This window comes from Blennius ocellaris, assembly GCF_963422515.1.
Source record: "Blennius ocellaris genome assembly, chromosome: 5".
Classification (NCBI taxonomy): domain Eukaryota; kingdom Metazoa; phylum Chordata; class Actinopteri; order Blenniiformes; family Blenniidae; genus Blennius; species Blennius ocellaris.
Genome location: NC_137654.1, coordinates 24248185 through 24275421, shown reverse-complemented (window position 1 = coordinate 24275421; position 27237 = coordinate 24248185). Strand labels below are relative to the sequence as shown.

The following is a 27237-nucleotide window of genomic DNA, read 5'->3' as shown; positions in this document are numbered from 1 at the left end:
ATGCTAAACAGAAACACCCAACACTGGCGGAGGATTACAGGACGTTATTGTGTGTCTTTCGGAGGCCGTGCGGTGATTTTACCGTCACCGGAGAGGAGCCGACACCCCCGGCAGGGTCTCACACTTAGTACGGACCCGCACGGCTTCTCGTGAGACGACGCCTCTCAGTTCGAACGCTTCATTTCAGCTCCGCTTGTCTCCCGCGACAGACTCGTCCCCTACGTCTTCTCCCACATTTTGTTTTAACTATCCGGTTTTTGTTTTTCCTCCCCCCCTTCTCTTCAGTTAAGGGTGGATATATTAAATATCCCTTGTTTCCCTCCCCTGCATGCCTCGTCGTCGCTCCCCTCACTGATTCGATGTGTTCGGCGCCTCCTGCTTCATCCTCCGGTGACCCATGTCCGTGTGCCTCCCGCCTCCCTGCGCTCTCAATAGATGGTGCAAGTCAAAATGTCCAAGTCGCCCGTAGACCCTCTGTCTGCCGTGGAAACCGGCTCCCAGTCGCACTACTTCCAGGTAAACTACCCCCCTCTCCCTCCTCCTCCTCCCTCCCGGTCTCCTCCCGGTCCGCAGACCCGTTAGCTAACGTCTGGAACGCGGCTACTTGTTGTTCCGTCGCGTCTTGGCACCGAGATACTTTGACATTTTTATTTTTTTTAAATTTCCCTCTCATAATTTCGATTTTCACTCAAACTCGGGCTCAAAACCCATCGATCTCAAAACTACACTTTCGGGCATCTCGCATCCATATCGAAACATCCGATGTTGATCCGGTCTCTTCTGGCTGATCAGGCCTTTTGTATTGACATTTTATTATTTATTTCACTGCTTCATGTTCAGTAATGCAGGAGAAGAAAGACGGAAAGAAAGAAGAAGAAAAAAAAACCACACCAGAAACCGTGTGAATGCGGGGTTTTATTATGTGGAGGAGAATGTGCACACAAACATGATGACTGTGACTCACCTGTAGCCTGTTTCTATGAAAGCTTATATGATGGAGGCTTCTGCATGGCCATGAACCAGAATGCAGTCCTGAAATGTGTGTGTGTGTGTGTGTGTGTGTGTGTGTGTGTGTGTGTGTGTGTGTGTGTGTGTGTGTGTGTGTGTGTGTGTGTGTGTGTGTGTGTGTGTGTGTGTGTGTGTGTGTGTGTGTGTGTGTGTGTGTGATTTTGGCAAAGTTACAGCTCAGTGTATTTGGTGCAACAGCAGCTCTTTGTCAGTGTGGGTTTAAGAAAAAAAAACCAAAACAATCTCATTATCAGATTTATCAGGACTATTGTGCATCATTTTTGAGCTGCTGCTTGATGATTCTGTTTAGGTTGCTCTCCAATAGTGTAATTATATATTCATGTTGATTATGAAACGTGTTGGGCCATCTTTGCCACAGCTAGAATTGAAGCCTAAAATCCTGTATTTTTGTGTGTGTGTGTGTCTAAAGCAACAGTTTAATCCACAAATCACAATGTAGGATTGAAGAAACCAACATAGTAGATATCTCCATCCATCCGTCCATCCATCCATTTCCATTTGATTTTTTTACATTTCCTCCCCTCTGCCATCGAGCCAGGGTCGTTAACAGCATCTCTTTCCTCCTCCCAGCTGCCCAGGAAGTTGCCTAAGCGCAAGAGCCGCTTCAAACGCTCCGATGGCAGCACATCTTCTGACACAACCTCCAGCTTCATCAAACGACAGGTAAAAAGGAAAAAAGAAAAAAAAAAACACACATACATGTTTATGCATGAATTATGTGGTAGCTCATTGCAGTGTGTTGGTGGGAGGGGAAGAATTGACGCTTCTATGGAAAATGTAGGTCACACTGCATTGAAGTCTGAATAAAAGCCACCAGAGCTTGAAGTTTAACACCAGAACAGACCTATCTGCGTGAGTTTGGCACATGGTATACTTGGTATACATAGTATAAGCCGCCGGGACAGGATCAACAAATATGCGTTTGTGTATTTATTATAACCATATGTAATTCATGACCATTTCTGCTCAGGATCTTCATCCTCATCGCCGTCTCACCAGGTGCAGGTGTTATTTTGCCCAGAGGAGGGCAGTAAAATGCTAGACAGGGGAAATATGTTCCGCCAAAATCCCAGCACGGTTTTTCTTTAATTAATGTTTTCAGGTCAATCTGTGTGGAAGACGCAGATGGAGATTTGGTATTATTTAAGATAATCCAGGGGAGGAAAGCAAACGCAAAAGGGATTCTCGTCATGTGCTCGTGACTCATCTCATCTCATACCAGATCGGATGATTTAAAGACGTTTATATAAAGCAGCTGTAAATTACCTGCACGTGTCGCTTGATTTGATCTGATCTGGGTGTTTGTGTGGAACAAGGCCGGCTTCTGTGTCGGTCCAGCAAGAGGGTCTCTGTTGAGGTCATGCTGTGAGGAGTTCCCAGCTTTTATCCACAGTCAAATGGCGTCTGTATGCAGAGTTTGCCTCAAAATGCTCAGGTTCATAAGCCTTAATGATTAAAAAAAAAAAGACAAATCTGGTGCTGGGGATCATTTAAATGGGATTTAATAGGATGCTCGTGGGAGAAAATAGTGACTTTCTGTATATCTGCATGTTTCTATAAAGTAATTCTCCAGCATTCTTTTTTTTATTTATTATAGATGGATAGAAAAATCAACAAATTAAACACCTAAATAAAAAGAAACCTGTTCCTAATTACTAAAAACACTAATGAACAAGGGCTGGGCAAATATCATCTCAGAACACATTAGGATTAAATACAAAATACTTGTATTTTTCTGCGTTCAGTGTTATATGATGTCTTTTTTAATCACACAGACTGCATTGTGAGTGTATTTGTTGTTGTCCTCCTTCCAAGCATGCAGTGGTAAAGTGTGATGGTGCCGGGTCACAGTCCAGCTGCAAAGATTAGAACTGAATAGATACTAATGTAGATAATATGATAGGAATTTACCTTTGGTTTCTATTACAGTTCTTTTAAGCATAAAAACAGAGCAGACAGACAAGCAAGTTCTCTGTGATACAAATTTATCTGGATGATTAGTTTTTTTAAACCATTAAATAATAAAAAGTAACAATAGATTTGACTGTTTTCATTTTTTTTTTTTTTGTTTGTATTGATTTTGAGCTTCAGATCATGTCAAAGTTGGGAACCTGTCACTGAGATTACTAAACACAATGGTTCCCCGACTTGAACTAATCTTTGGGAGCTCCAAAACAGAAGGGAGAGATGCAGAGCTACCGTTGTAACGAAGTATTATCTAAGTCATCAATGGTTTGTCATATCAGAGTGATTATTACACCAAAACCGGAAACTGAGTTTAAGTTTTCAAAGTCAACAGTCAGAACTTTCCCAAACCTGAAACGGCTTCATAAATGTCTGATTTTGTTCTACTTACTGTGTAAAAACCACAGAAAATGTGGTATTTACGCATCGCGCGAGATCCAAACAATCAGCATACTCTCACAGGCGAGAAGCTGGAACCAGCATTCTGACGAAACACTTCATTAACCAGTTCATTAAAAAATAAAGTTCCACATTAAAATTCACTTACAAGGTTTAAAGGACTGGAGGCAAGATGTTCCTGTCTTACTAAAATGAGTGATCTGCAACCATGAGGTTAAAAGAATGAGGGGGGGGGGGAGGAACCCCTCTTGATTTCATGCACAGCGCTATTAGTATTTAGGAATGTGTAGCGGTGTAACCGAGAGGCGAGAGGGGGAGAAAAAAGGGCTGAGCAGACATCTTCTTCAGGAGGGGACATTAGTTATCCTGGTCTGGGGGGTGTGGGGGGGGGGCCCTTAATGACAATCTCCAGATTCCCCGAGAATATTGCGCGTCTTAAAATATTCATGATGCTCATTTTGAAGGCCTCTGGCGATATGATGTGTGGGTCTCGGCGTTCACACCAAGCACCTTTTCTAGTTTCCTTTTGAATCATTGCCTCCGCCGCCGCACACGCACGACGGGCTCCCCGCCTCCTCCCGCTCACGTTGGTTGATATGACAAAGTGTTTCACGCAGAAGGCGAAGATCTCACAAACGGCGGAGAGTTTCTCGTCTGTGATAGGGGTGGGGGGGTGTCTATGGAGGAGCAGTGGAGTATGACTCATTTCTGCAGCAGGATACAATAAGCAGTATGGATGTATGTGTTATATGTAGGACATGAGGCTTCGGAGCAGGAGGAGAGGGATCTTGAGGGAGCGTCGGCTCATCGCAGCAGTTTCAACCCCCCCCTCCCTCCCCCCCCCCTTCCTCCACTGGTGCACGTTTGACTTTAAAGATAAATAAGTGATGCAGATTTTTTTTTTTTTAAAGACGTGGTTTTGATCAAGTGACGCAAAAAGCCGCGTTGTGCTGTTGTGATCCGATAAGGTGGGGGTAAGAATAGAAAAGAAGGTGTTGCCGGCGTCTGCTCCAGTGCAGGTTTGTCCCCGGTTCGGGGACGGGACACAGTGCGGTCTGTCTGCATACAGCATGTAGTGTTTAGAGAGGGAGGGACCGCCAGCCGCACCGTCGCCACATCCAGTGAGTAAGTACAAAGAAAACATTCTTCTTCTTCCTGTCTTGTCACAGCTCTCCTCCCGTCTCTCTCTCACTGTAGCATCTCTATCGCTTTGCAGCTGCCTCACCTCTCTCTCTCTCTCTCTCTCTCTCTCTCTCTCTCTCTCTCTCTTTCTTTTCTCCTTTGTCTCACTCCTTCACCTCCCCTCTCATCTCCTCTCCAGCATTGCTTCTCCGTTTCCCTCGATCTCTCACTTGTTTCACTTTTTGATCTCGCCGGCCGTTCGCAAAGTCTTTGTGATTGATCAATTTGACATCCAGTTTGCCTGATCTTGATTTTGATATTGATGTAGCCGCGGAGTGATTTATTGCACCGCGTTTCGCAGAGCAGCGTGCATGTGTAACTTGCTGACATTGAATTACGATCGCAATGTTAATCGAACACTTTTTGAAATTGGCTATTTGGCTGCTTTGATTTCAAAACTGCTGGAGCTTGCTGTTTTGTGTAATTGTGAGAAGATATATATATATATATATATTCCAAACAATCATAATTCTTTCCACTAATGATAAATATATTACAAATATTTCCTGATCAATGCTGGTATCTCGTAGTTTTTCTGTTATTTTGGATGTGGGCTGCCCGGTGGGGGAGTGGCTGACACTTTCACTTCGCTGCAAGTCCTCTGGTTTTCCAAAAACATGCAATCGAGGGCCATTGGTGACTCTGAATTGCCGGTAGGTGTGAATTTGTGTGTTACTTGGTTGCCTGTTGTATGTGACAGTCAGTTCTATTGAAGAATATCTGATCCAGCCTTCTACAGAAGCTCTACAGAAGATAAATACTTAGGATGTATTGGAAGTGTGATTTTATTCAGCCTGTCATGATGTGGTTTGACTCGACTTCCTCTGTGGTCATTAAATGAGAGCCAACATGGGGTCAAACTCTCACCTCACTCAATACTTTGGTTTATGACTAAATGACTGCAAAAGTAAAGATTTCCCATCAACCCCCGGAGCACTTTGCATTAATGCTACTTCATAAATATTGGCCTGCCAAACTAAAACTCAGTCAGTCAGTCAGACTTCACTTGTTCATACTGAAGTGGCACAGATGACCATGAACTCATATGTGAAGACAACAAATGGCACATGAAGGAAAAAGATGGAAATAAGTTGAAAGAAAAGTCAGGGAAAACAACAGTCAAATAGCAAAAATAATATGTTTGGTGATCACATGATTTTATTTCAGAATTTGAAAGGACACAAGACTAGACGATACATTGCAAAATGAACATTTTCTTCCTTGGCGGACGTAAAAATTCTGAGTAAATGAATAAGCAATAATATGCTTAGTTTATTAGTGTATCCTCTGTGACCTTTGTCTTTCCACACAGCTCTCTCTGTCGACGTGAACTCTTTGTCTCAGGGATCTGTAAGAAGTATAAATAAAGTAGATTCTCACAGAAGGAGTCACCGTGCTGTAAGCTCGCTTCGTGTTCAATAAGTTATTATATAATACAAAGAAACTTGCAGATAGTTGAAACTTGTTCAGAAGTGAGCACCTGCTGTGCTGTTGGCACCAAGCAACAACTTCACCACGCTTCACATTGTGGTCTTACATGTCTAAAGATTAACAGAATGTTATTTAATAAGTAGGATGTACAACTTGTTTTTATCATCATCATCATATTTCAGAGACACACAGTAACTTTAAAGTATATGTCAGTGTGATGCTTGTTTTGTTTGTGTTTCTGTTGAAATGCAATAGGGGTTTTTTTGTATTCAATATTTATTACAAAGGTTATAGTAGAGAAAACTGCAGGATTTTGGTGGTTTATCATTGTGGGAAACACATTAACCTCCATGTGACGGAGCAGCCAGGCCGTCGCAGGACAAACACATTCACACTAGTCTGTCACCAGCTAGCCTCACATGCATGTTTCTGGACTGAAAACATGCACACACACACACACACTGAGCACTGAGCACTACTCCACTGTGATGAAGATGGTGAAATGAAAATATTTTGCAATGCCGTGTTGCTGTTTCATCTCTAAGATTGAACTTCTTGGAGAAGAAGTTAGATTCTGACGCGTTGATTAAAAAAAAAAAGAGAGAAAAGTGTGAAATGTTTAAGACTTTTTGATGAATAGGCGGTCAGCAATGTGTATAATCTTAAAGCTACTTCCAGATTGTAATCTTTAATGGCTATGATTGAATTTATGGGTCAAATGACTACACGCACACACACACACACACACACACACACACACACACACACACACACACACACACACAGAGAGAATCACTTCTCGTAATGACCCCCACCCCCCAGCAGCTTTATATATTTTTCCAGTCTTCTTCCACGTTATTGTTTTAGTATTTCAAGCGACACATCATTTTGCAGTCTTGGTGCCTAATTATTATTTAATTAATTGACCATATGCTACTCCGAGGGGTATCGAAATAGCAAACGCACTGAGATAGTGACTAGCTGGGGCATTTAGCGGCTCAGGGGCGAGACATCTCTCTCTGTGGCTGCTGGAAAAAACAACAGGACAGGTAATATTACACTTCTTGACCTGGACTCATCTGGTAGACATGAACCGCATGTTGGATTTACGAGCTGATGGAGGGCAGAGCAGTACATTTAGCGTGAGTTTGTGTGTTGTGTTGTTAATGGAGGTTTCTCCCTTGCATATTGCTTATGGAGAACACGCACTGCTGTAGCCATTAGAAGTCCTGCCTCATAGTGAGAAAGTCTCTGGGTTGAGTTTAAGGCCTATGTGTGTGGAGTTAACGCAGTTTCCCTTTGCATGTTTGGGGCTTATGCCTTCTTCTTTCCTCCCACAATCTCAAGGACCGTTTGACGACTTTTCGATGTGATTCTCTGACTTTACGTTTGTTCTCTGATGGCCTGCTTACCTGTCCAAGTTGCACCCTCCCCCGCCTCCCCCCCGTTTGACTAAATCTAAGAATAGAATAAAAAAATCCATCGGCAAAATCCCAATCAAATTAGTGTGGGAATCCTTTGTTCGGTCCCCCGACTGTGGGCTGACTTGGCCCCTCCGGAGACTCGTGTTGCTGGATGACACATTTCCCTGTTGGCCCCTCCCTGGGTAGTTGAGGCCATCAGTGTTGCAGTGTGTGAAGAATAATCACAGAAGCAGAGTAGGAAGGAACACAGTTAAATTTAGCCTGCAGACTGGGGACATTAGCAGTTAAAAAAAAAAAAAACCCAAACAAAAACAAAGCGCATCCTCTGAAAAGATGACAAAGATGTGTTCGCATTGTTACTCTCTGCAATGCAGCGTAGCTTCAACTAGAAAATTCCCTTCTTTCAGTTCGGTACCATTGCTGCCACTATGCTGTTGTTGTTTTGGTTTTTTGTTGTTGTTTTTTTCCCCCTCCTTCTTCCTTGCAGCATTTAACAGGTGGCCGGGTCAGAGAGCGTGCGGGAAAAGGTCCACGGTGTCGTGTCCAAACATTAACCATGAACAGCAGTCGCTCTCTGTGTTCCAACATCATTAAGCAGCCCTCTGACATAACGCCTTTCCTCCGCGCCCACCACCATATTTATTCCCGCTTTTATGTCTCTGTGTGTGTTTGTGCGAGCGCTCCCAGCGCAGACAGGGAAGCCGTTACAGTGAGAGAGAGAGAGAAAAATATCTCGTGTCTTTTATCAGGCATCTTTAGCGCCCGTCCTCTTAATCAGTCAGGTGCGCAGCTCTCTCCGCTCTCGGTGTGTCCGTGTCTCATGTGGTCATGGTCTTTCTCCTCCCCCCTTCCCTCCCGTCTCTCTCCCGCTGTGCTCCCCATCTTTGCCTTCATCTGCGGTAAGCACAGAGATCTAGGTCTCTCCCTCCCAACTCCTACACACGGCGTTTTCAATGTTGCCCGAATCTCGTCTTCCTCTCGAGATAACCTCGTTCCACCGCCGCGCTAACCCCCTCTCATCGCACAGCCGTCCGTCACCGACTCCAAAAAACACGCTTTCATTGTATCTCGTCAGCAGTATTCATCCTCTCCCTCTCTCTCTCTCTCTCTCTCTCTCTCGCTCTCTGCCCATTCCCCCTCACCCTCCTCTTCTCCGCCGGTGCCGCTCTGGCACTGGTGCAGTGTTGCCTTGCAGAGCTTGTGTGAGTGCTGGAAATCAGATCCAGTTATCTAACATAGACACCACACCAAAAAAAAAAAAGACACGAGAGAGAGGTGCTGGCTTGCAGCGGCGCTTGTAGACGCTAATTCATTTTGGATCGCATGCACTCGGGCTGTGGGGCGCAGGGAAAAGCAAAGGTGCCGATTGTCCTCCGCGTCAGGGCACTTTGTTTATTTTATTTTGTTCGTGCCCCAACTTCCTTTTGTTGTGCAGTTGCTAATTGGTCCTCCAGAGGCTCTGTTTGTATATGTTGGCAAGATGGATGATTAAGATTATGTTGCTGCACTCCGGAGGAGAGAAACACCAACCAAAAAGAAATAAAAATGTCTTTTAGTGTGATTTAAAAAAATAATAATAATAAGATTATTGTTTTAAAAGGACTTCTGAAGGCGCACATTATGATGCAGTGTTTTAATCAGATCTGGTTTCTTGTATTTAGTTCTTCTTTGCGATCTCGTCTGAATTGGTGTTGCTGCAGCAGTTCCCCTCACTGACAGATTCAGGACTGAGTTTTTTTTTTCTTTTCTTTTTTTCTTTCTTCTTCTGTGGAGTCGAGTGGGCACCAAATACAGGAAGACTCTCACACACATGCATTGACGCAAAACTAGACATTCACATCCCGAGTGCCTCTACTGCACATAGAGCGCCATCATGCCATAACACGTTATACTATTTTTGTTTTTAAATCATTGCTACAATAGTGTTTTGTTTTTTGTTTTTTTTATAAAATTGTTTTTTAAGAGGGTATGATACTAATCATAACAATCTTTATTTAAATGCACAAAGTGAAGTTCAAAAGGATTTTATATGAAAACTCGAAAAACTAAAGTTGTTAATAATAAGAATAAATGTTAAATGATTTTATAACCAACATCAAATCATTAACCCTTTGCTAATCTGTGCATCTGCTGAGCTTTTCTCCTCAACAAACAACGGTAACTTGCTGGAGAATTTATTCATTTATTTCCATTTTGTGCAGCTAAGTCTTACAGCCGTTAATCGTTCCGGCCCCGCGTAAGGAACAAACATTTAAGAAAACAATTGCAGGTTACAGGTTCTATAATTTCCACCGCTTTACCCTGTGTGTTTATTTTATCCGTCGCTCTCGGCGAGCCATCTCTGGGAACTGTCCTTAAAGCGCTCACAATGAAAAATGATAACCAGCGTATATATATTTTGCTAATGAGGAGATGTCCTTGGAGACTAAACAGGGAATAACGGATGTATATGCGCTGCACTGTGGGGGATGATGGAATGGATTGGGGCCAAGCAGAAGAGAAGCAGTTGCCTCCCCTGTGCTATATTTGGTCTATCAGAAGATGGCTGGTGTGGGAGAGCAACGCATTGTGTTGTGGAAGCACACAGACTCGCACATGAACGCGTTCATGAATACGGGCTCCTCTTTGCATGCACACCTGCTCACAAACGGACCGCCGAGCAGAGCGGCAGATAAAAGCCTCACGGAATTAAAAAAAAAAAATTAAAAAAATAACAGGGAGAGCAGATCAAGTTTGTTTCCAGCCTCACAGCAACGTGAGATATCTCAGCATGACGAGAGGATCCTGGCGTGAGTGATGTAATTCTTAATTGCTTGCATGATCAATATTATTCCGCCTCTCTCCTGTCAGGGGTCAGCTGATTCGTACACCAGTAGACCGTCTGATTCAGACCTGTCAGCAGAGGAGGACCGCGAGGCGTATCGGCGTGAAGCCGAGCGCCAGGCACAACAGCAGCTGGACAGAGCTAAGGTACGTATCCAGAACCACTTGAGAAGAATCTGAAGGTGCAATTAAAAAAAACAAACAAACAAACTGGAAAGTGTAAGTTTCACCACATGTGGGGTTTTTTTCTTGATCCTCTCCAGTCTGAACTGTCATCAGCTGCTCCAGTAGGAAACTTTTTTAAATTCAATGCCTCTCCGCCAGCATCATGATGTATTTCATTGGCATAGATCCTCATGTTTCATTGTTACTGTTGAATTATTGCGAAGCCTCATAACTTAAGCCAACTTATTATTGTGTCTAATGAACCAGATGAACTTTTTTATGCATTTGAATTGTTGCCAAAGTGCAAGAAACTTGCTAGTAACGTCCATGTGGTTCAAGTGTTGATTAATTCTCCCTGTTGGTGGCAACAGGTTCAGTTCTGTCCCGAGAAGCGAGAAATCTGTGTCCAACACACGTCATTAACATTTTCCAAAAGCTAAACAAAATTATTCTAAACCTACCAGATGCTCGGTGCTCACTCCGTCTCGCTGCAGAGCATGGACTCAAAAACAACAACACTGACTTGATTGTGATTGTTAAAGACAACATTTTTGCTTTGAAATCTTCTGTAAAGAAGTGTGAAGAAGTGGTTTTAGCAACAGTGTCGTTCACTCAAAGTGTGAGAAATAAAGGAATAAGTGAAAATGTTGTGTTGAAAAGACTGAACACGTGTTGATCCTCACAGACTTATCTGTTGCACTTTTTTTTTTTTATGTATAATGTAGATTTCTGTGTTTGCGCTGGGAAACTAAGGCGGCAGGCAATAGTCCCAGTGAAGTCACGAGTCATTACTTTTATAGCTCGTGTCCAAACGTCTGCTGCACCGCCTCAAATGTCTGTGCTGCAGTTTTCATCAATTGCTCTTCTTGTCATTGTTCCTGCTTAATGCCTCCACAGTCCAAACCCGTAGCGTTTGCAGTAAAGACGAACGTGGGTTACTGTGGAGCTCTCGATGAGGACTGTCCCGTCCAAGGAGCTGCCGTCAATTTCGATGCCAAAGACTTCCTGCACATCAAAGAAGTGAGCGCCATGAGCACGAGCGATCTCCTTTTTTTTTTTTTTAACGGTGCGTTGAACCGACACGGTGGTGTTGTTGTTGTTCTGGTCTGAATTGAACAGAAGTACAACAATGACTGGTGGATCGGCCGGCTAGTGAAGGAAGGTGCGGACATCACCTTCATCCCCAGCCCGCTGCGACTGGAGGCCATGAGGCTCAAGCAGGAGCAGAAGCAGAGGTCCGTCCACGTGTTCACCAGAATCCACCACAACATGTACTCCCACACTATCAGTGTGGCTTTTGGAACGTTTCACCTTTTTGTCGTTGCAGGAAAACAGGAGGTAACTCCTCCAGTTTAGGGGATATGGTGACAGGAGGCTGGAGGACCACGCCGCCATCTGCAGCTGAAAGTAAGTATTGCGGTCCTCGATCGGAAAACCGGCCTCGCCTGTCTTCAACCGCTTTCTTTCTTTGACTGTTATTGTTTCTTGTCTTCACAAGCTAAACAGAAGCAAAAACAGGTAGGTTTTGTTCATGATGATGATCAATTATTCATTTATAATGCACTGTTTTTGTCAATTAACTTAAAAGGATCTTATCAGGGGGGTTCAAATGTAAAAAGGCTCCAAAGATGAAGAATTCTCCCCCCAAAAAAGACCCAAGAAATAACTTTATATTGATAAACTCCAAGTGAAAAGACATAATGCATGTTATATGTCGTTGTTGTTTGGTTTTGTTTTACTTATCATTTTCACTCCAGCTGGAAATGGCATCGTTGAAGCTCAGTTTGAGTGAAGTCTAATATTTTCACATTATATTTCGTGCCTCCTGTCTGGATTAAGTTAAGGTCATTAAATAACCTGTTTCCAGTTTTGTCGTGACACACATATAAATGTGATTAAAGGCCTTATAACCATCATTAACCATTGTCTTAGTTTTTCCATCATTCTTTGGCGCACGTGAAATGTAATTAAATGATTTATTTCTGATTTTTATTTCCCAGCAAATGATCAAATCCAACCTCACCATTTTTTGTATTTTTTTTTTACCCCTTTTTTCTTCCCCATTGTCCTCCCCTATTTCTGGCAGGAACATGTCCCTCCGTATGACGTGGTGCCCTCTATGAGGCCGGTGGTCCTCGTGGGACCATCGCTGAAGGGCTATGAGGTCAGCCTCTCCCCGTTCCACCTCCAGCGGAACGAACAGCTGCCTCGTCCTGCTCTGTTTACCCCGTGAACGCTGCCATCGTTGTTAGCCCGCCTCCTGATTAGACGCAAGAAATCAAAGAAACAGTGAATTTCAGAAATAAAAGACTCCCACGTGTAAAAACAAAATCATTGAAAAACAATTGAAAATCAAGGTGGCGAAGTTCTGTTGTTAGTATTGGTTCATTGTCTTATCTGCCATGAATGATAACCAGAAAAACACGTGGCACTAAGACAATGAAGGATATTCCAGTAAAATGTTCACGCTATAAATAACTGAAGCACAGATTAATGTGTTCAACATCCTAAAAATTGATGAAATGAGAGAGAACGGTGAGCTGGAATTAAACAGTCTGATCAAGAAATGTTAAGTATTCGAAAATGTGCATTTAGTTTATTTAATTGTATATTACATCCTTTATTATCTGTCCACCCAGGTGACAGATATGATGCAGAAAGCTCTCTTTGATTTCCTGAAACACAGATTTGATGGAAGGTGAGTAAGATATTTAGAGACTTTAATAAATCTGATCAGAGTCATAAGTCTGTTTTTTTTCTTGTCTTTGTTTCGTGTCTCTGTTCACAGAATCTCAATCACCCGTGTAACTGCCGACCTGTCCTTAGCCAAGAGATCTGTCCTCAACAAAAGACCCATCATGGAGCGATCCAACACTCGCTCCAGCCTCGGTAATCGTAAAATGCTTAAACGGTAAACCGCTTGTTGTGGAGACGCAGCGACTTTTAAACTAACATAGGTGTCCCTGTCTGTGCAGCGGAGGTGCAGAGTGAGATCGAGAGGATATTTGAGCTCGCCAAAACCCTGCAGCTGGTGGTTCTGGACGCAGACACCATCAACCATCCCGCACAGCTCGCCAAAACGTCCCTCGCTCCCATCGTCGTCTACGTCAAAGTTTCCTCACCAAAGGTAGGCGCGGCCCGCGCAGGTCTCGCTCGGACCGCCCCGCCGGCCCTTCATCGTTTGACTCTCTTGCCTCAGGTGCTCCAGAGGCTGATCAAATCCAGGGGCAAGTCTCAGAGCAAGCACCTGAACGTGCAGATGATGGCCGCGGACAAACTCTCTCAGTGCCCCCCTGTGAGTGTGTTCAGCCTGAGCAACTGCTGCCGTACGAGCGAAACAACACATAGAAAGACGCATTATGAGGAATATATACTTGGATCATGGAGGCGAGCTAAAAATAAATGAAGAAATGTCCGTAATGCCCGGAAACAGTGACCTACTGCCAACGCTAACCATATTCAATGTTTCTACACTCATAATTTACTATAAAAAAAGACATTAAAATAAGCAGTTTCTTGAATTAAAACTGATTTTGTTACATATTTTACGTGCACTGTTATTGTTCCAGTTAGAAATATCTTGAGAGGGGGGAAAAAAACCGAGCAAGTCTCGTTTTGCATAACCTTTTTTAAACAAGTCCAACAGTCAAAGTAGAAACTTAGCAAAGTGGTAGAGAAAAAAACTATACAGAATTACTTCAAAAGGCAACCAACAGCATGAAGAATGAAAAAGAAATATGAAATGACTGCAAAGACAGAAAAACACCATTAAAATAAGTACATTTATCATCATTGTCACACATCTGAGCTTCATGGAGGCGATTGTCTTCTAATCAATTACAATTTTTTAAAATCTGTAATATTCACCTGTGGCTCCGTGCGGTGGGAGGGAGAGAGAGGACCCGTTGGTTTGCTCGCCGTCCAGTAAATCCTCTGTCGTCCGCCTGCAGGATATGTTTGATGTCATTTTGGATGAAAACCAGCTTGAAGACGCCTGCGAGCACTTAGCCGAATACCTGGAGGTTTACTGGCGAGCCACCCATCTGCCAGGCAACACCCCTCTTAACCCCTTACTGGAGCAGAGTCTGATGACCCCGCCTTCTGCCATCTCGAGCCTACAGGTAAGTCTGTCCTCGCCCGTTGGGAGGAGCATGAAAAGTACCTTCTGAATACGGTCGTTGTTTTTTTGTTTTTTGTTTTCAAGAGTCTGTGAGGATGGTTGTTTCTGTCTATTGTCACTGTCTTTATCAGCTCTTTCCATTCCAGACTCTCACTCCTGTGTTTTGATTTGTCTCCGGTTGTCTTGTGTGCCCTCTCACTCATTCACGCTTAACATTTTTGCAGTTTTCTGAAACACAGGAATTAATTGAATGACCGCTTACAGAACGGGGTGAGTAGTTAGGGTTTATACAATACGTCTAAAACACTCTCTATATCTGCACTCTCCCCCGCCTCCTGACACCTGAACATGACCCCCGGCGGCTGAGACGGTGAATGAACAGCATTTTATTCATTCAGCTCTCGCCACAGAAACGGCGAGATGACGCGTTTCTTTTCATTCCCTCATTGCATCCCGCCTCCTTTCCTTGACTGGACGGTCTCAGGTGAATCGCTGCTTCACAAGCTTTCTGGGAGAAAATTCACAAAGCAGCCAAGCTCCATTTTAAACATTAAACTAACCCATGAAATATTTCGCCAAAGTAGCATTTTTCCCTTTTCTATTTTCTGTTGGTGCTGATCCTTTTTTTTTTTCTTTTTTTTTGTTTCCCCCAGCATGCTTTGTGAATGCTCTTCCCTTCTCACAGTGGCACATGATGCTAAAGTTGAATGATGCTGATTACCGGCAACTGATCAGCGCTTCAAACAACGTATTCACCTGAACTGAGTGAACTTTTCTAAGCCGAGACCTTAGAATGAAGCTGAGAACGTCCTCCCAGTCACGTTTCGTCCCAGAGTTAACGTCCCGATCACCCACTCGGCCCTTTCACCTCGACTTTCTGTTGTTCAGTGTCTCTTAAGTGTTAATCTATCCGACGCACCGATTTAAATGATGAAAAGGACTTTGAAGAGACTTTACTGACTCTCCTGAACAGTGGTACTGGACTCAAATAATCCGGGGGTGCGAACTCCTCGCAGTCGAAGCCTGTTGGTTCATCTTCATTTCGGAGGAGCTGTGCTACCGTAGTACAGGAGGAGCAGTGTAGTGATTTAGCTACATGAAAGACCCACAAATTTAAGTAGCATGAGCTGTAAAAAGTATTTTCACTGGTTTGTTTCCATTTAAAAACAAGATTTAAAAGCATAAACCTGCTATTTTAACGCTTCTGACAATTCACCGTCTTGATTGATGAGATTTGTTGTAGGTGACTTTTCACGTGTATCAATAATTACACAAACTGATCAATGTAGATTTTACAACAATGAACACAGGATACATTGAAATTAATGAATGAGATTTTTTTTTCTTTTTTTTTTGTGCGGCAACAGAAGAAATTGGAAGAAGAGCAAGTTAAATGCAGGCTTGAATGATTCCTTCAGAGTCCTTCTTGATGTCAATTTCATCGCTTTCTTTATTTGATCTTTCCGGTGTGTTTCTGTTGGAGTGAGCTTATCGCCGAGTCTGAGCAGCTTATGGAGACGTCCTGATTCCAGAGCAGTTTTCTGACTCCGGCTCTTATTTCTTCCTTCATGACCGCTCCAATCGCCCAGAACAAGAACCAGCCGCAGCCTCGTGAGGTGGTGGGCTTGGAGGGTGAGGAGGAGGAGGAGGAGGCTGGCGAGGAGGCCCACTCCCCCCTGGAGCAGGACAGCCTTATGCCATCCGACGAGGCCAGCGACTCCCTGTCCCGCGGCCGGAGGGGCAGCCCGTGCCACAGGGGGGGCGAGGAGGACGAAGAGGAGGAGGAGGAGGAGGAGGAAGAGGAAGAAGAGGAGGAGGAGGAGGACGAGTACGCCTCCCCGTGCCACGGCCGCACCTACAGGGACGTGTACCACCCTCACCGCGGGCACACGGGCAGCGCCAACAGTGCCAACGGACACGAGTCACAGGACAGGCTGCTCCAACGCGAAGCTCAGCAAGGTCACAACCAGCGGAACAACCGGCAGCGCAGCCGCCCCTGGCCCCGAGACACCTACTGACCCCCCCCCCCCCGGCTGTCACATGGCCCACAACAAAACATATTAGATAACAAAATATATTAGAAACGGCTACAAACGTTAAATCCCCACCCAAACGGAAGCAGATGCCCAGTTTTATCGATCAGAAATCCAAACGGTCTTCCCTTTCGATCTGAACCCAGGCGACCGCTCGCAGTCCCTCAGATTGACGTGGACAGGGCCCCCCCCCTTCCCTCCTCTGAAAAGTCTTCAGGCCGCCAGCTGTATGCAGACTGCTTCGCCTAAAGGTTCCCCAAATGTAGGATGTCTCATATACTGGCCTTAAACTTCCTAAGACTTTTACCGATCTCTACTAATGCATGTATAATTATTTTAAGACTATTTGCACATTAACGTCAGAACAGGAAGCGAATGATCTTTACAGATAAAACTAATGTAGGAATGTCTTCTGTTGAATCCACTTATGGGAAATAGTAATGCATTTGATGACAATGTATATATCCTGAATGGGCACTCGGTTTTGTTTCCTTGCTACTTTATTTGTTTGATTCTGTTAATATGGACTCGTCTGTTCCGCCATCCATGTGTTCAGTGAATGGCATCTGGGAGGCAGTCACAGTGTTAGTAATGGGTATGAAGCTGCAGTACAGCGCCACCTACAGTGCGGTCCACACTGGGCTTCACTCGTCTTTGCTGTTGCACAATCACTCTCTTTTAAAAAAAAAAGAAAAGGAAATCTCTAAACGGGAACAGAGAATGTAAACACAACCACGAAAGCTAAAGTTTTCAACCTTTTCACGGGCGAATTCTTTGCCAAATCGCTTTGTTTACATCGAGCCATCCACATACTTCAAGCACACGCTGCAACAGCCGCAGCTCCTCTCCAGATCCAGGCTTCAGAGAATGTAAGCTTGCATGCCTTTTTGCACCTCCAGCACCACCCGGTGTCGCCGATCGCCCCCTTCCCCCACGTCCCTCCACCCGAATCCGATTGTAGCACGTTACTGATTGTAGCATCCACACTTTCTACACTGATCTCACACCCCCCCCCCTTCCCCTCCACTGTATGTGTGTGTGTGTGTGTCATCTGCGTTGCATTTGCAGTACTGCAGTTTTACAGCTGGTTTTTAACCACGACGGATCCTCAGGTGTTATAAAAAAAAACAAAAAAAGAAGAAAAAAAAAAAAGTCCAAACGCACTCAACCACCGCGCTCATCCTCCACGAATGTGTCGTGCTCCTGAAGGACCCGTAGCACGCGTGACACGATGTCATCCCGTCCCTGCACCGTTTTTCTTAAGTCCACGAGCCGCCGACGAGTTGGACCGATGGGCGTTCCGGCGCCTGATCCCGCACCGGAAACCCAACTTTACTCCGCACCTGAGTGAAATGCAGCAACTCTCACGGCAACCTCTGCTTCACACCGCTGGCAGTGGTCGAGACGCAAAGAAAAACATCTGCCAGCCTTTGGCTGATTGATGCCTGTAACTCGACGTTGATGATTAACAAAACAAACCCTCGCCACCATGGTCCATCAAAGACGAGCTTTTATATCTTCAAAACGTTTGCCCTCGGTGCCTGGCAGCAGTCATGTTCTGGGTAAGAATACCTCATAATACACGATTGAATGATAGTCAATTCCACTTTTAATAGAACTTTTTTTTTTTTTTCAAATTAGTGAATCTTTAGGCTGTGAACCACAAGATGTGATTTTTAGTCGGTTTTTACTTTACAGCTGTATTATGTAGATCTAAATTGCAATATTTCCCCTCGATTACACTCCAGTGATGAACTTTATAGACACTGTCCTGAAGATAGATTTTACTGTAGCTCTTTGTTACACTAAATATATGTACAGAGACAAAACGTGTCTTTTATTTCATATTCTTTCCCAAATTTTGGTTGATCCATTGCAAAAAAAAAGTCCAATGCACTCCTTCAATGGTATAACCATTTCTTAAATTGCAATTGTTTACCCCAAGACATCACAGTTTACACAGGACCTAAACAACATTGACTTTCTTTCTTTTTTTTTTTATTCCCCCATTTTCATTCCAGGAACATTAAAAATTGTTATGTATTGTCCTGTTTTGACTGGAGAAGTTGTGCTTTTCTCAACAAATTACAGGTATTTAGGAGGCATATCTGGTTTATTTCTTAACTTCATCACCGTGGCAACCTTAAAGAGACAGTTGCAGTCTATTTTGGCTGGTAAAAGAAGATATGATTGTTCCCTCGGTTTCACTTAAATCTTTATTAAAGGTCACATATTATGCACAATTCACTTTATAATGGTTTTCTAACAGTAACATTTGTCCCCAATACTTTTTAGCAAATGTTTGCTCACACAGGCGAATCACTGGTTTTCCCTTCATGATGTCATGCAGGGAAATAACCACTCCCTCTGGCAGTGGCCCCTCCAACATATAGATGGGCTCTGAGCTTTAAAATTACAAGCAGCGCCAGTTTTTTTTTTTGCCTCCTTGCTAACGCTCCAGGATAACAGACATGGAGTCGATGTGGACAAACACGGCTCAGTAACATTTAAAGGCACAGACACAGAAACAGCCTGTTCTCAGTAGAGCTCACTCGAGGGACTTTCAGATTGAAAAATTCAGGATTAAGGCCGGATTTGCGGCAGTACACTCAGAATCCAATGTTATTGGACCTCTGACAACTATGTGAACTTGTTGAAAAACGGTATAATATGGGACCTTTAAAAAAATTCCGATTTCCCTGATTGATCCACTCCTGTGACATAAAGTTGCTGCACTTTCACTCATCTGTTGTTCAGGTTGGGTTCTGGGATGATCAGGAATGGACATCAGGGCTGTTTTTAGAGGAAAACGCCGGTTTATTGCTTCCATCTCTCACAGATATCTCTATCTAATGTTCTGTATATTTTGAAGAGTTTAAAAAAAACATTAAAAAAAAAATCAGCATGATTGAAGAAAAAAAAAAGAAGAAAAAAAATCTATGCAAGTGTTGCATGAAATCTGATTGTTTCTTTTTAAGTATTTTAGTATTGCATTGACTCTGACTCTCCTCGTCGTCTCGTAGTGATAGTCTTGTCTTTGGGGCTACTCACTCCTCGCACCACTAACAACAACAACAACTCCTGAAAATTAAAGAGTGCATCACTTTATTTCTCCACACGCGCGCCTGAATACCAGGGACATCCTGCTTTGACGCACTTTTAAATATCACTCACTGAGAAAAAAAAAGGAAAAATAAGCAAAACAACAGTTGTCCCTATGATTTTTTTTTATTATTATTAATTTGACATAAAAATGAATGTGAATTATTAGAGCCCTGCATGTCTTAGTTCAACAATTAGCTACTTTCATGATTTATTTATTTTTTTATTATTTTTGGGCAGAGTATGTTTTTTCGAAGCGGACCAATTTAGCAACCGACGAAGCACAATTTTTACAAAGGGTTATAATTTCCTTTCCTCCGTCTTATTCTGTATGCAATACGAAGCCTAACATTGAAAAACTTTTAAACGCCTTATAGACCATTTGGACTTCTTTTGTGTGAGTAGAAAAAAAGAATTGCACTATGTTTTTTTTTTTTGTTTGTTTTGTTTTAATTTTTTGGGTTCTTTTCTTTCATTTGTTGGGGGGGTTGGGGGATGGTTGCTTTGTAATGCAATAACTGCACTAAATATAAACATGTATCCACCAGACTACCACAGCGTGCTAGCGTGACCCGACACGCCTCTTCCCTTCTATTTATCAAAAAGAGACAGAAAATGTGTAAAAAGTGAGACATTTCCTGCCTGATGCTGTATAGAATGCTTTCTATTTGAAAATAGATTTACAATGGCTCAGTAAAATATGACTTCAACTAAATAAACATGACATTTTATGTACTTTTAATTGTTTGGTGTCCTTTCTGGGTTTTTTCTTTTAAACTTCATAACACAACACAAGATAGTTTTTGTGTCGGTTTCAAAACTACCGTATGAAACTTTAGATGCTGCCTTAGGCTTGTTTTAAAAGTTTGTGTTTTGCAGCTCCAAGTAAATGTGATTTAAACTTCTGAAATTCATTTGGAGAATATGGTACATTTTTAGTACTAACTGCATAGAAGCTGACAGCAAAATGTTTTCTTTTTTTGGTATGTAAAATGATAAAAAGAACCCACATTGGCCATGAAGAAAGTGTATGATGCAGCAAAGTCAACTTCCCCAACATATCTCAGTCTAGATGTTTACTTTTGTATTTCTTTAAAAAAAACAGTAAAATCTGTTGAATTGACTTCATACAAATGTTTATATTTAAAACAACACGTTGGAGTTTTGCCAAAGGATGTAAAATGTGTCATTCGGTGATTGGTCTTTTACAATGGGAAGAAAAAAAACTAATTGTGACCAAAAAAAATAAAAATAAAAATGCACAACACAGCACTTTCTAAACATTTAAACTCACAAGCCTTTCCAGAGCTGATAGTTGTACAGAACAGATCGTGTGTGTGGATGAGAAATGGTTTGCTTGCAGTCCGTTTTATACAAAGAAAAAACCAAATTAATCTGGGGGGGGAAAAAAATGGCTGAGTGGAGACGGTATAAAACAGTCTAGGCGAAGATGGTCTCCTCGCGCCTCTTCTTGGTCAGGATGGTCCCGGGCTTGTGCTGAGCGTCCGGGTGGTTGGTCAGCTCCGGCGGGCAGGTGGAGACGGGGCTCTCCAGGATGGCCTGCTTCAGGTCGTAGAACACGGCGGAGTCCTCCTTGGTGAGGAAGGTCATGGCCACGCCGCTCTTACCAGCACGACCCGTACGACCGATACGATGGATGTAGTCTGCGGGAGGAGAGGGGAAAAAGACGTTTTTCGTCATTTGCGACTCTTTGTTCCAACGCCATCTTCTGACTTGTACGGAGCGGATCCTCTTACCCTCGATGTTCTTGGCCATGTCGTAGTTAAGGACCATGGAGACGTCCTGGATGTCGATACCTCGACCAGCCACGTCGGTGGCCACCAGGATGTCCTTGGCTCCGGCTTTGAGGTTGGAGAGAGCAAACTCTCTCTGCTCCTGGCCTTTCCCGCCGTGCAGCGTGCAAGCGTTGTACTGCGGGGAGACGGGGGTTTTAAATCCCGACGTTCAAGCGAACCGCCGGACGGCAAGGCGCGAATTAAACTCGGAAAGTCCAGACACACTCACCCCCATCTTCTCCAGAGACTTGGCCAGCACGTCGCAGCCTTTCTTCTGGTTGACGAAGATGATGATGGGAGGCTCGAAGCCGTGCGACAAAACCTCCAGGAGCTTCTTCCTGCAACGGCAAACCAGAGAAAGAGAGAGAGAGAGAGAGAGAGAGAAAAAGAAAAACCCTCAGCGCTCTGATGTGAAAGTGCTGCTTTGTGTTTGAGGTTGGCGCCGGCCTCACCTCTTCTCTCCCTCCGACATCAGCAGGACCTTCTGCTCCACCCTCTCGTGGGGTTTTCCCGCCGAGCCGATGTACACCACGGCCGGGCGCCGCAGGTAGCTCCGGGCCAGCCGCTCCACGGCGGGAGGCATGGTGGCGGTGAACATGACAGTCTGTGGAGCGCAGACACACAATCGTCAACGTCAGAGGGTCGCTTTTTTTTTCCGGACGCGGCAGCTCGGCCGGCGACACGCACCTGTCTGTATTTATGTTTCCCGGATTCGAAGTTCATGATCATCTTCTCGGGGTCCTCGGCCTCCTCCGTGTCCGGTTTCTGATTGGTGACGGGGATGTACTCCAGGATCTTCTGGACGTCGGGCTCGAAGCCCATGTCGATCATGCGGTCGGCCTCGTCCAGGACCACGTAGGTGCAGCGGCCCAGGACCAGGTAGCGGTTCTCCAGCACGTCGATCAGACGTCCGGGGGTGGCGATGACGATCTGTCAGACGAGAGGAAAGGACTTTTATATTAGAACGGCAGAGTTTAAAGTGTCGAGGATGAAAACTGCAGAATTAAAACTAGAAGACAAATCAAGTTAAAAGGGCAAAAGCTTATCTGACATCACTATGAAGCTGATTAAACCCCCAATACTCACGTCTGTTCATTAAAGATATCGTCTGAAATGTTCTACTTTTATGTTAAAGCTGCTTCAGAAAGAAGCTGTTCCTTCATTTCACCATCATGCTTTGGGGAGCAACGTGAAGTTTGTAGGAAACGAGTTACAGCTCTTCTAAACAGGTCTCATCTATGAGCCACATTTAATTTGAGCTCAACGAACGTGCGGCGTTAAAGACGGATTTAACTGGCATTTACAAACTCCTGTCGATCGTAAACGTACACAAATCCATGCAAAATGATCAGTCGAAAGTGTTTGTCAAGTCAGACAGATAGAGTTTCATCTGTTTCACCTCGCAGCCCATCCTCAGGCGGAAACCTTGGTCCTCCCTGGAGATTCCTCCGATCACGGCCACCGTTCGAATGCCTAGCGGTTTGCCAAACTTGATGGTTTCCTCTTCGATTTGCTGCGCCAACTCACGGGTCGGCGCCAAGATTACGGCGTACGGGCCCTGGTCCGAGTCTTCGATCCTGCCGGGCGGAGGAGAGAGAGAGAGAGAGAGAGAGAGGGAGGGAGGGAGCGAGAAGCAGGGAGCTCAAACACACAGCGACACATTGGTGGTGTTGCGCCACTCAAGTTTGTCCCGAGTTTAAAATGCGGTACCGGTCAATCTTGGGCAGCGTGGTGATCCAGACCAGCAGCGGGATCAGGAAGGCCGCCGTTTTACCGCTACCAGTCTCGGCCACGCCGATGATGTCACGGTTCTGCAGGCCAATGGGAATGGCCTGCCTCTGGATCGGAGTCGGATCCTGTCGGGAGGCGTTTGAAAAGAGAGGGGGAGTCGTGAGCAAACACATTTGGCCCGAGTCGCCGCAGCTCCAAAAAGCCATTTCGGAGACCGACCTTGTAGCCGCACTTGTCGATGACCTCCAGGATGTGTGCGGGCAGCGCGTACTCCTTCCAGTTCCTGATGGGGTTGGGGATCTTTCCTCCCTTCGTGGTGATGCTGTAATCCTCCCTGAAGATTCGCCAGTCCCTGTCCGTCATCTCGTCCAGCTTCTTCTGCGACCAGTGCCTGTCGTCCCAGCGCTGCTTCGCCTCCTTCTTGCGCATCTTCTTCAGCCTCGTCCTGAGGAAACACGCTCACGTCAACCCGAGTCGACGCGACCACGCCCGGATCGGTTTCGGTGGTAAATATACGCACTCCTCCTGCTCCTTCTCCTCCAGCGTGCGCCTCTTCTCCATCAGGTCGCCGTAAAACCGCGACTGCTCTCGTTTCTGCTGCTTCAGGTCGATGCCCGCGATGAAGCCCCGTCCGTACAGCTGCACCTGGTGTTTCTCTTTGTAACTGCGACACAGATCGTTACAGATTGTTCCGTCAAGACGGGAAGGAAAAGCGGTGGAGTGGCGGAGCGGCCGACGGCCGACGGTCGACTCACATGGGGTTGTAGTCGACCGACGTGTCCTCGGAGGCGTCCCACTCGAACACGAACTTCCTGTCGTTCAGGTGGCGGGTCCGCCGGCGCTTTTTGAGTCCGCCGAGATATCGCTCCTGGGGGGATAAAAGACGCAAGTCTTTTCCATTATACTTTTAAAAAACAGTCCCTCTTTGATATCGGTTCACCCAATATTGAAATAAAGTCTTAAATATCAGTATTTTAAGCCTTTCTTTTTTTTTTTTTAAACCTGGTTTTATGCCACAGAGAAATTAAAACCGGTTTTCACCAAGCAACCACACAACGACTGAACACAACTCTTCCTCTGGAGTCTCACTTTGATGGCAACCAGCTCTTTGCTTTTATCCTTCTCCTCTCTGAGCTTCTGTCGTCCGTCGTCTTCTTCGTTCCCGTTGTTCTCTCGCTCCATTCGCTCCCGGCGCTCCCGTCTCTCCCTCTCCTGTGGGTCCTCTGGAATATAAAAAAAAAAAAATCGGCCGGTCGTTACGGACTTCCCTCCGCGGGTCAAGGGAGAAGCAAGCCACTCGCTATCCAGAGGATAAAAACACACCCATCATTTTCCTCCCGATGTCCTGAAACATCCTCCTCTTCTTTCTCTCCTCGTCCACCAGCCGCCTCCTCTCTTCCGTCTGCTGCTCTCTGCGCTTCAGAGCCTCTGCTTCTCGCTCTTCTTTGGACAGGAATTTCGGCTGGGGAAATAAAAAAAATTGCAAAAATATTCTCAATATGAAGAGAGAGACTAAAAAAAAAAAGGAGACGATCTGTTTCATTGGTAACGTCTCACCTTTGCTTCTGCCTCCTCCTCTGCCTTCTTCTTGGCCAGAAGCTCCTCCAGAGACAGCGGCTGGACCTGAGCAACAAAACAAACGCAGGTCACAACAAACACAAGAAAGCCAGAGGAGTTTCAAGTTCTAAAAAAAACCCGACATGATTCTGACCTTCTCTTTCTTCTTTTTTTCATCTTCCTCTTCCTCTGCTTTTACATCCTTCTCCCTTTTCAACTTGCCATCCTTCGACTTCGGCGAGGAGCTTCTGTAAAGGAGAGTGGAAGTCTTGACTGAAATATGAAACAACAAAAACGCTGCGAGCTCTGAGAACCGAGTGCGAAAAAGAAATGGATCGATGGCAACTATTGATAGTAACCTTTTCATAAAGCGATAAATCACTAAATGTGAATTGCTGTTGTATAAAATTACAATTTCACTTATTTTAGAGGAAAGAACATTTTGTTCAGATTGTCTTTTGGTACTTCAAAACATCCATCTTCCAGTTTCTCCCCCCACGCTCCTCGACTGTAACACCATGAGCCCCATGCTCTAATTCACAGTTTTATTAAATATGCTGGATTGTTACAATGACAATGAATCTAACGCAACCTTAAATATATGGGACTGATTTCATATTTGACAGTTCTGAACATCACAATCAAACTTTTTCATGACATGTTAGGGAAAAAAAACAACTTGTTTAATATCACATGACCCCTTGTCAGTGTTCCAGAGCAGTGGATTTCAGTCCTACCTGGACCTCTTTGGTCGATCTTTATCCCGTCGATGGCTGTCTCTGTCTTTACGACTTCTGTCTCTATCCTTTTCTCTTTCACGCTCCTTTTCCCTCTCTTTGTCTTTCAGACGTCGGTCTCTGTGATCAAAAATCCAATCGTACAGAAAAAAGTTTTTAAACATTCTTGAAACGTGTCAAAATTAAGAATAAAAAAAAATATATATATATATATAGAATCTGATGCCAGAGACAAGTTTTGTTTTCTTTACCTATCTGGGGATTTGGAGCGGTTCCGTTCACGAGACCGATGGCGTTTGCGTGTTGGTGACACTTTGCGATCGCGTTCTCGTGAACGGCTGCGCTTCCGTTCTCGGTCTTTGGTCCCCGCGGAGTCTCCATCCTTCTTGTCTGAGGAGTCAGCTGCCATCTGCAAACACAAAGACCATTTAATGCACAGGTACTGGAGTTTTTACTTAAATTGAATGTGGGGTTTCTCACATCCTGATGTCTTCAAATTTTGTCTCAGAGCGTCTCTGGGAAAGAAACTAAGTCCCAGATCGTTCCAGAGGTGTGCGAGCAAGGTGGCTGACTATGTTGGCGTGTAAGACTGGTTAAAGATGACATTTTATGTAGATCACATTGAGACTGATAGAAATCCATTTTCCATTCACTCAAGTACAGAATACATCAAATTGTTTTGAAAACACTACATATAAAATGTGGTAATTTACAGATTTTACCGAGAAAAAAACCTGCAATGACCGTACTAAAGAGTGAGACGCTCATGTAATTCAAGAAAAAAAAACATTTATGTTGTTACTTAAAGACATGCACATATTTGAAAACAGTTTTGAAATGATCTTAATAAACAAGAAGGTAATTGAGAGATGCTAAGAAAAAACTACAATGAGGAAATATACTGATATTTTCCTTTAACGTGTATTCGACGTATGTGAAACTATGAGGAATGTTTGACTCGATTTTTGTTATACAACTGCGCAGATTAATCATTACTCAATAAATTAATCCTAGTCAGATTTTAGTCATTTGGATCTCTGCGGAATAAATGAACTGGACCAAACTAGCGCTACACGTTAGCCCGCTTAAAACTTAGCAAAACCCTAATTCATCATCGAAAAACTACAGAAACATGCAACAGCATATCAGCAGTAAAGGTCGGTGTTGTGTTGGATTAGAAAGCAGCCGGAGGATCTCCGTTTTTAGACATTATTCGCTCACCTTGATCACTTGTCAACAAAACCACTGCGACTTCTCTACGCTTCAAGAAGACGCCATGTCGCTCCACACGAAGCACGGAGCGTGCAGTGCATTGTGGGAGATGTAGTCCGGAGTGGCCCCTTCAGCCGAGAAGGGAAGCGCTCTATAAAACTACAGTTCCCATCCACGGGGATAAGCCATCCCAGGGCCCCGATTGTTTTGTAAAAGGACTCCTAAATGCCTGACTGAATATATTTTAGGCCTACCGCGTGTTTGCCAATTTCAGCACAAGGTGGCGATCAAGTTACAAGGCAACAACGTTCATTTATTCAAATCCACATTATTAATAGCATTGCAAATATCTATCTATCTATCTATCTATCTATCTAATCTAATTTAAAACCACTCATGTAACCAAAAGGTGGGAAAATCTTGTTTCAACAAGTTAGAACTGAAAGAAATCTCGATTGCATTTTTCATACTGCCAGATTTGTTGAAATATTAAACATTTAATCTACTGAGACTTTCCCCTTTCTGCCTACT

The 27237-nt window shown here is 44.1% G+C and overlaps 2 protein-coding genes across 3 annotated transcripts; one reads left to right on the top strand and one right to left on the bottom strand.

Annotated features, from left to right (window-relative positions):
- The first annotated feature begins 402 nt into the window (after window positions 1-402).
- Window positions 403-16882, top strand: cacnb3a (calcium channel, voltage-dependent, beta 3a). Its single transcript, XM_080496538.1, has 14 exons — window positions 403-516; window positions 1600-1692; window positions 10281-10400; window positions 11316-11438; window positions 11538-11653; window positions 11746-11825; window positions 11917-11936; window positions 12505-12582; window positions 13058-13116; window positions 13207-13307; window positions 13394-13545; window positions 13618-13713; window positions 14369-14539; window positions 16128-16882. Exons 1-14 carry the CDS (start codon window positions 436-438, stop codon window positions 16554-16556), a joined length of 1719 nt encoding a protein of 572 aa, XP_080352664.1. The 5' UTR covers window positions 403-435; the 3' UTR covers window positions 16557-16882.
- Window positions 16883-18292: 1410 nt separating this feature from the next.
- On the bottom strand, window positions 18293-26788 carry ddx23 (DEAD (Asp-Glu-Ala-Asp) box polypeptide 23). 2 transcript variants are annotated; one of them, XM_080496537.1, is made up of 18 exons: window positions 26716-26750; window positions 25975-26083; window positions 25746-25903; window positions 25495-25614; window positions 24912-25005; window positions 24758-24823; window positions 24524-24662; window positions 24290-24423; window positions 23956-24068; window positions 23721-23864; window positions 23420-23645; window positions 23180-23325; window positions 22869-23046; window positions 22157-22399; window positions 21922-22073; window positions 21699-21807; window positions 21431-21605; window positions 18293-21337 (listed from the first exon to the last, which is right to left on the bottom strand). In XM_080496537.1, exons 3-18 carry the CDS (start codon window positions 25901-25903, stop codon window positions 21114-21116), a joined length of 2421 nt encoding a protein of 806 aa, XP_080352663.1. In that variant the 5' UTR covers window positions 25975-26083; window positions 26716-26750; the 3' UTR covers window positions 18293-21113. The 2 variants fall into 2 exon arrangements, with proteins under 2 accessions (XP_080352663.1, XP_080352662.1); XM_080496536.1 differs by lacking the exon at window positions 25975-26083 and having other exon boundaries at window positions 26716-26788.
- Window positions 26789-27237: the final 449 nt, after the last annotated feature.

Excerpts from the sequence above, each read along its gene's own strand:
- cacnb3a (XM_080496538.1), top strand. The coding sequence starts at position 436 with ATGGTGCAAGTCAAAATGTCCAAGTCGCCCGTAGACCCTCTGTCTGCC. Across the intron at positions 13,117-13,206 it reads AAACACAGATTTGATGGAAG|AATCTCAATCACCCGTGTAA; the intron begins GTGAGTAAGATA and ends CTCTGTTCACAG. Across the intron at positions 13,308-13,393 it reads CAACACTCGCTCCAGCCTCG|CGGAGGTGCAGAGTGAGATC; the intron begins GTAATCGTAAAA and ends CTGTCTGTGCAG.
- ddx23 (XM_080496536.1), bottom strand. The coding sequence starts at position 25,903 with ATGGCAGCTGACTCCTCAGACAAGAAGGATGGAGACTCCGCGGGGACC. Across the intron at positions 24,824-24,911 it reads AAAAAAAGAAGAAAGAGAAG|GTCCAGCCGCTGTCTCTGGA; the intron begins GTCAGAATCATG and ends TTTGTTGCTCAG. Across the intron at positions 21,338-21,430 it reads CATGGCCAAGAACATCGAGG|ACTACATCCATCGTATCGGT; the intron begins GTAAGAGGATCC and ends CTCCTCCCGCAG.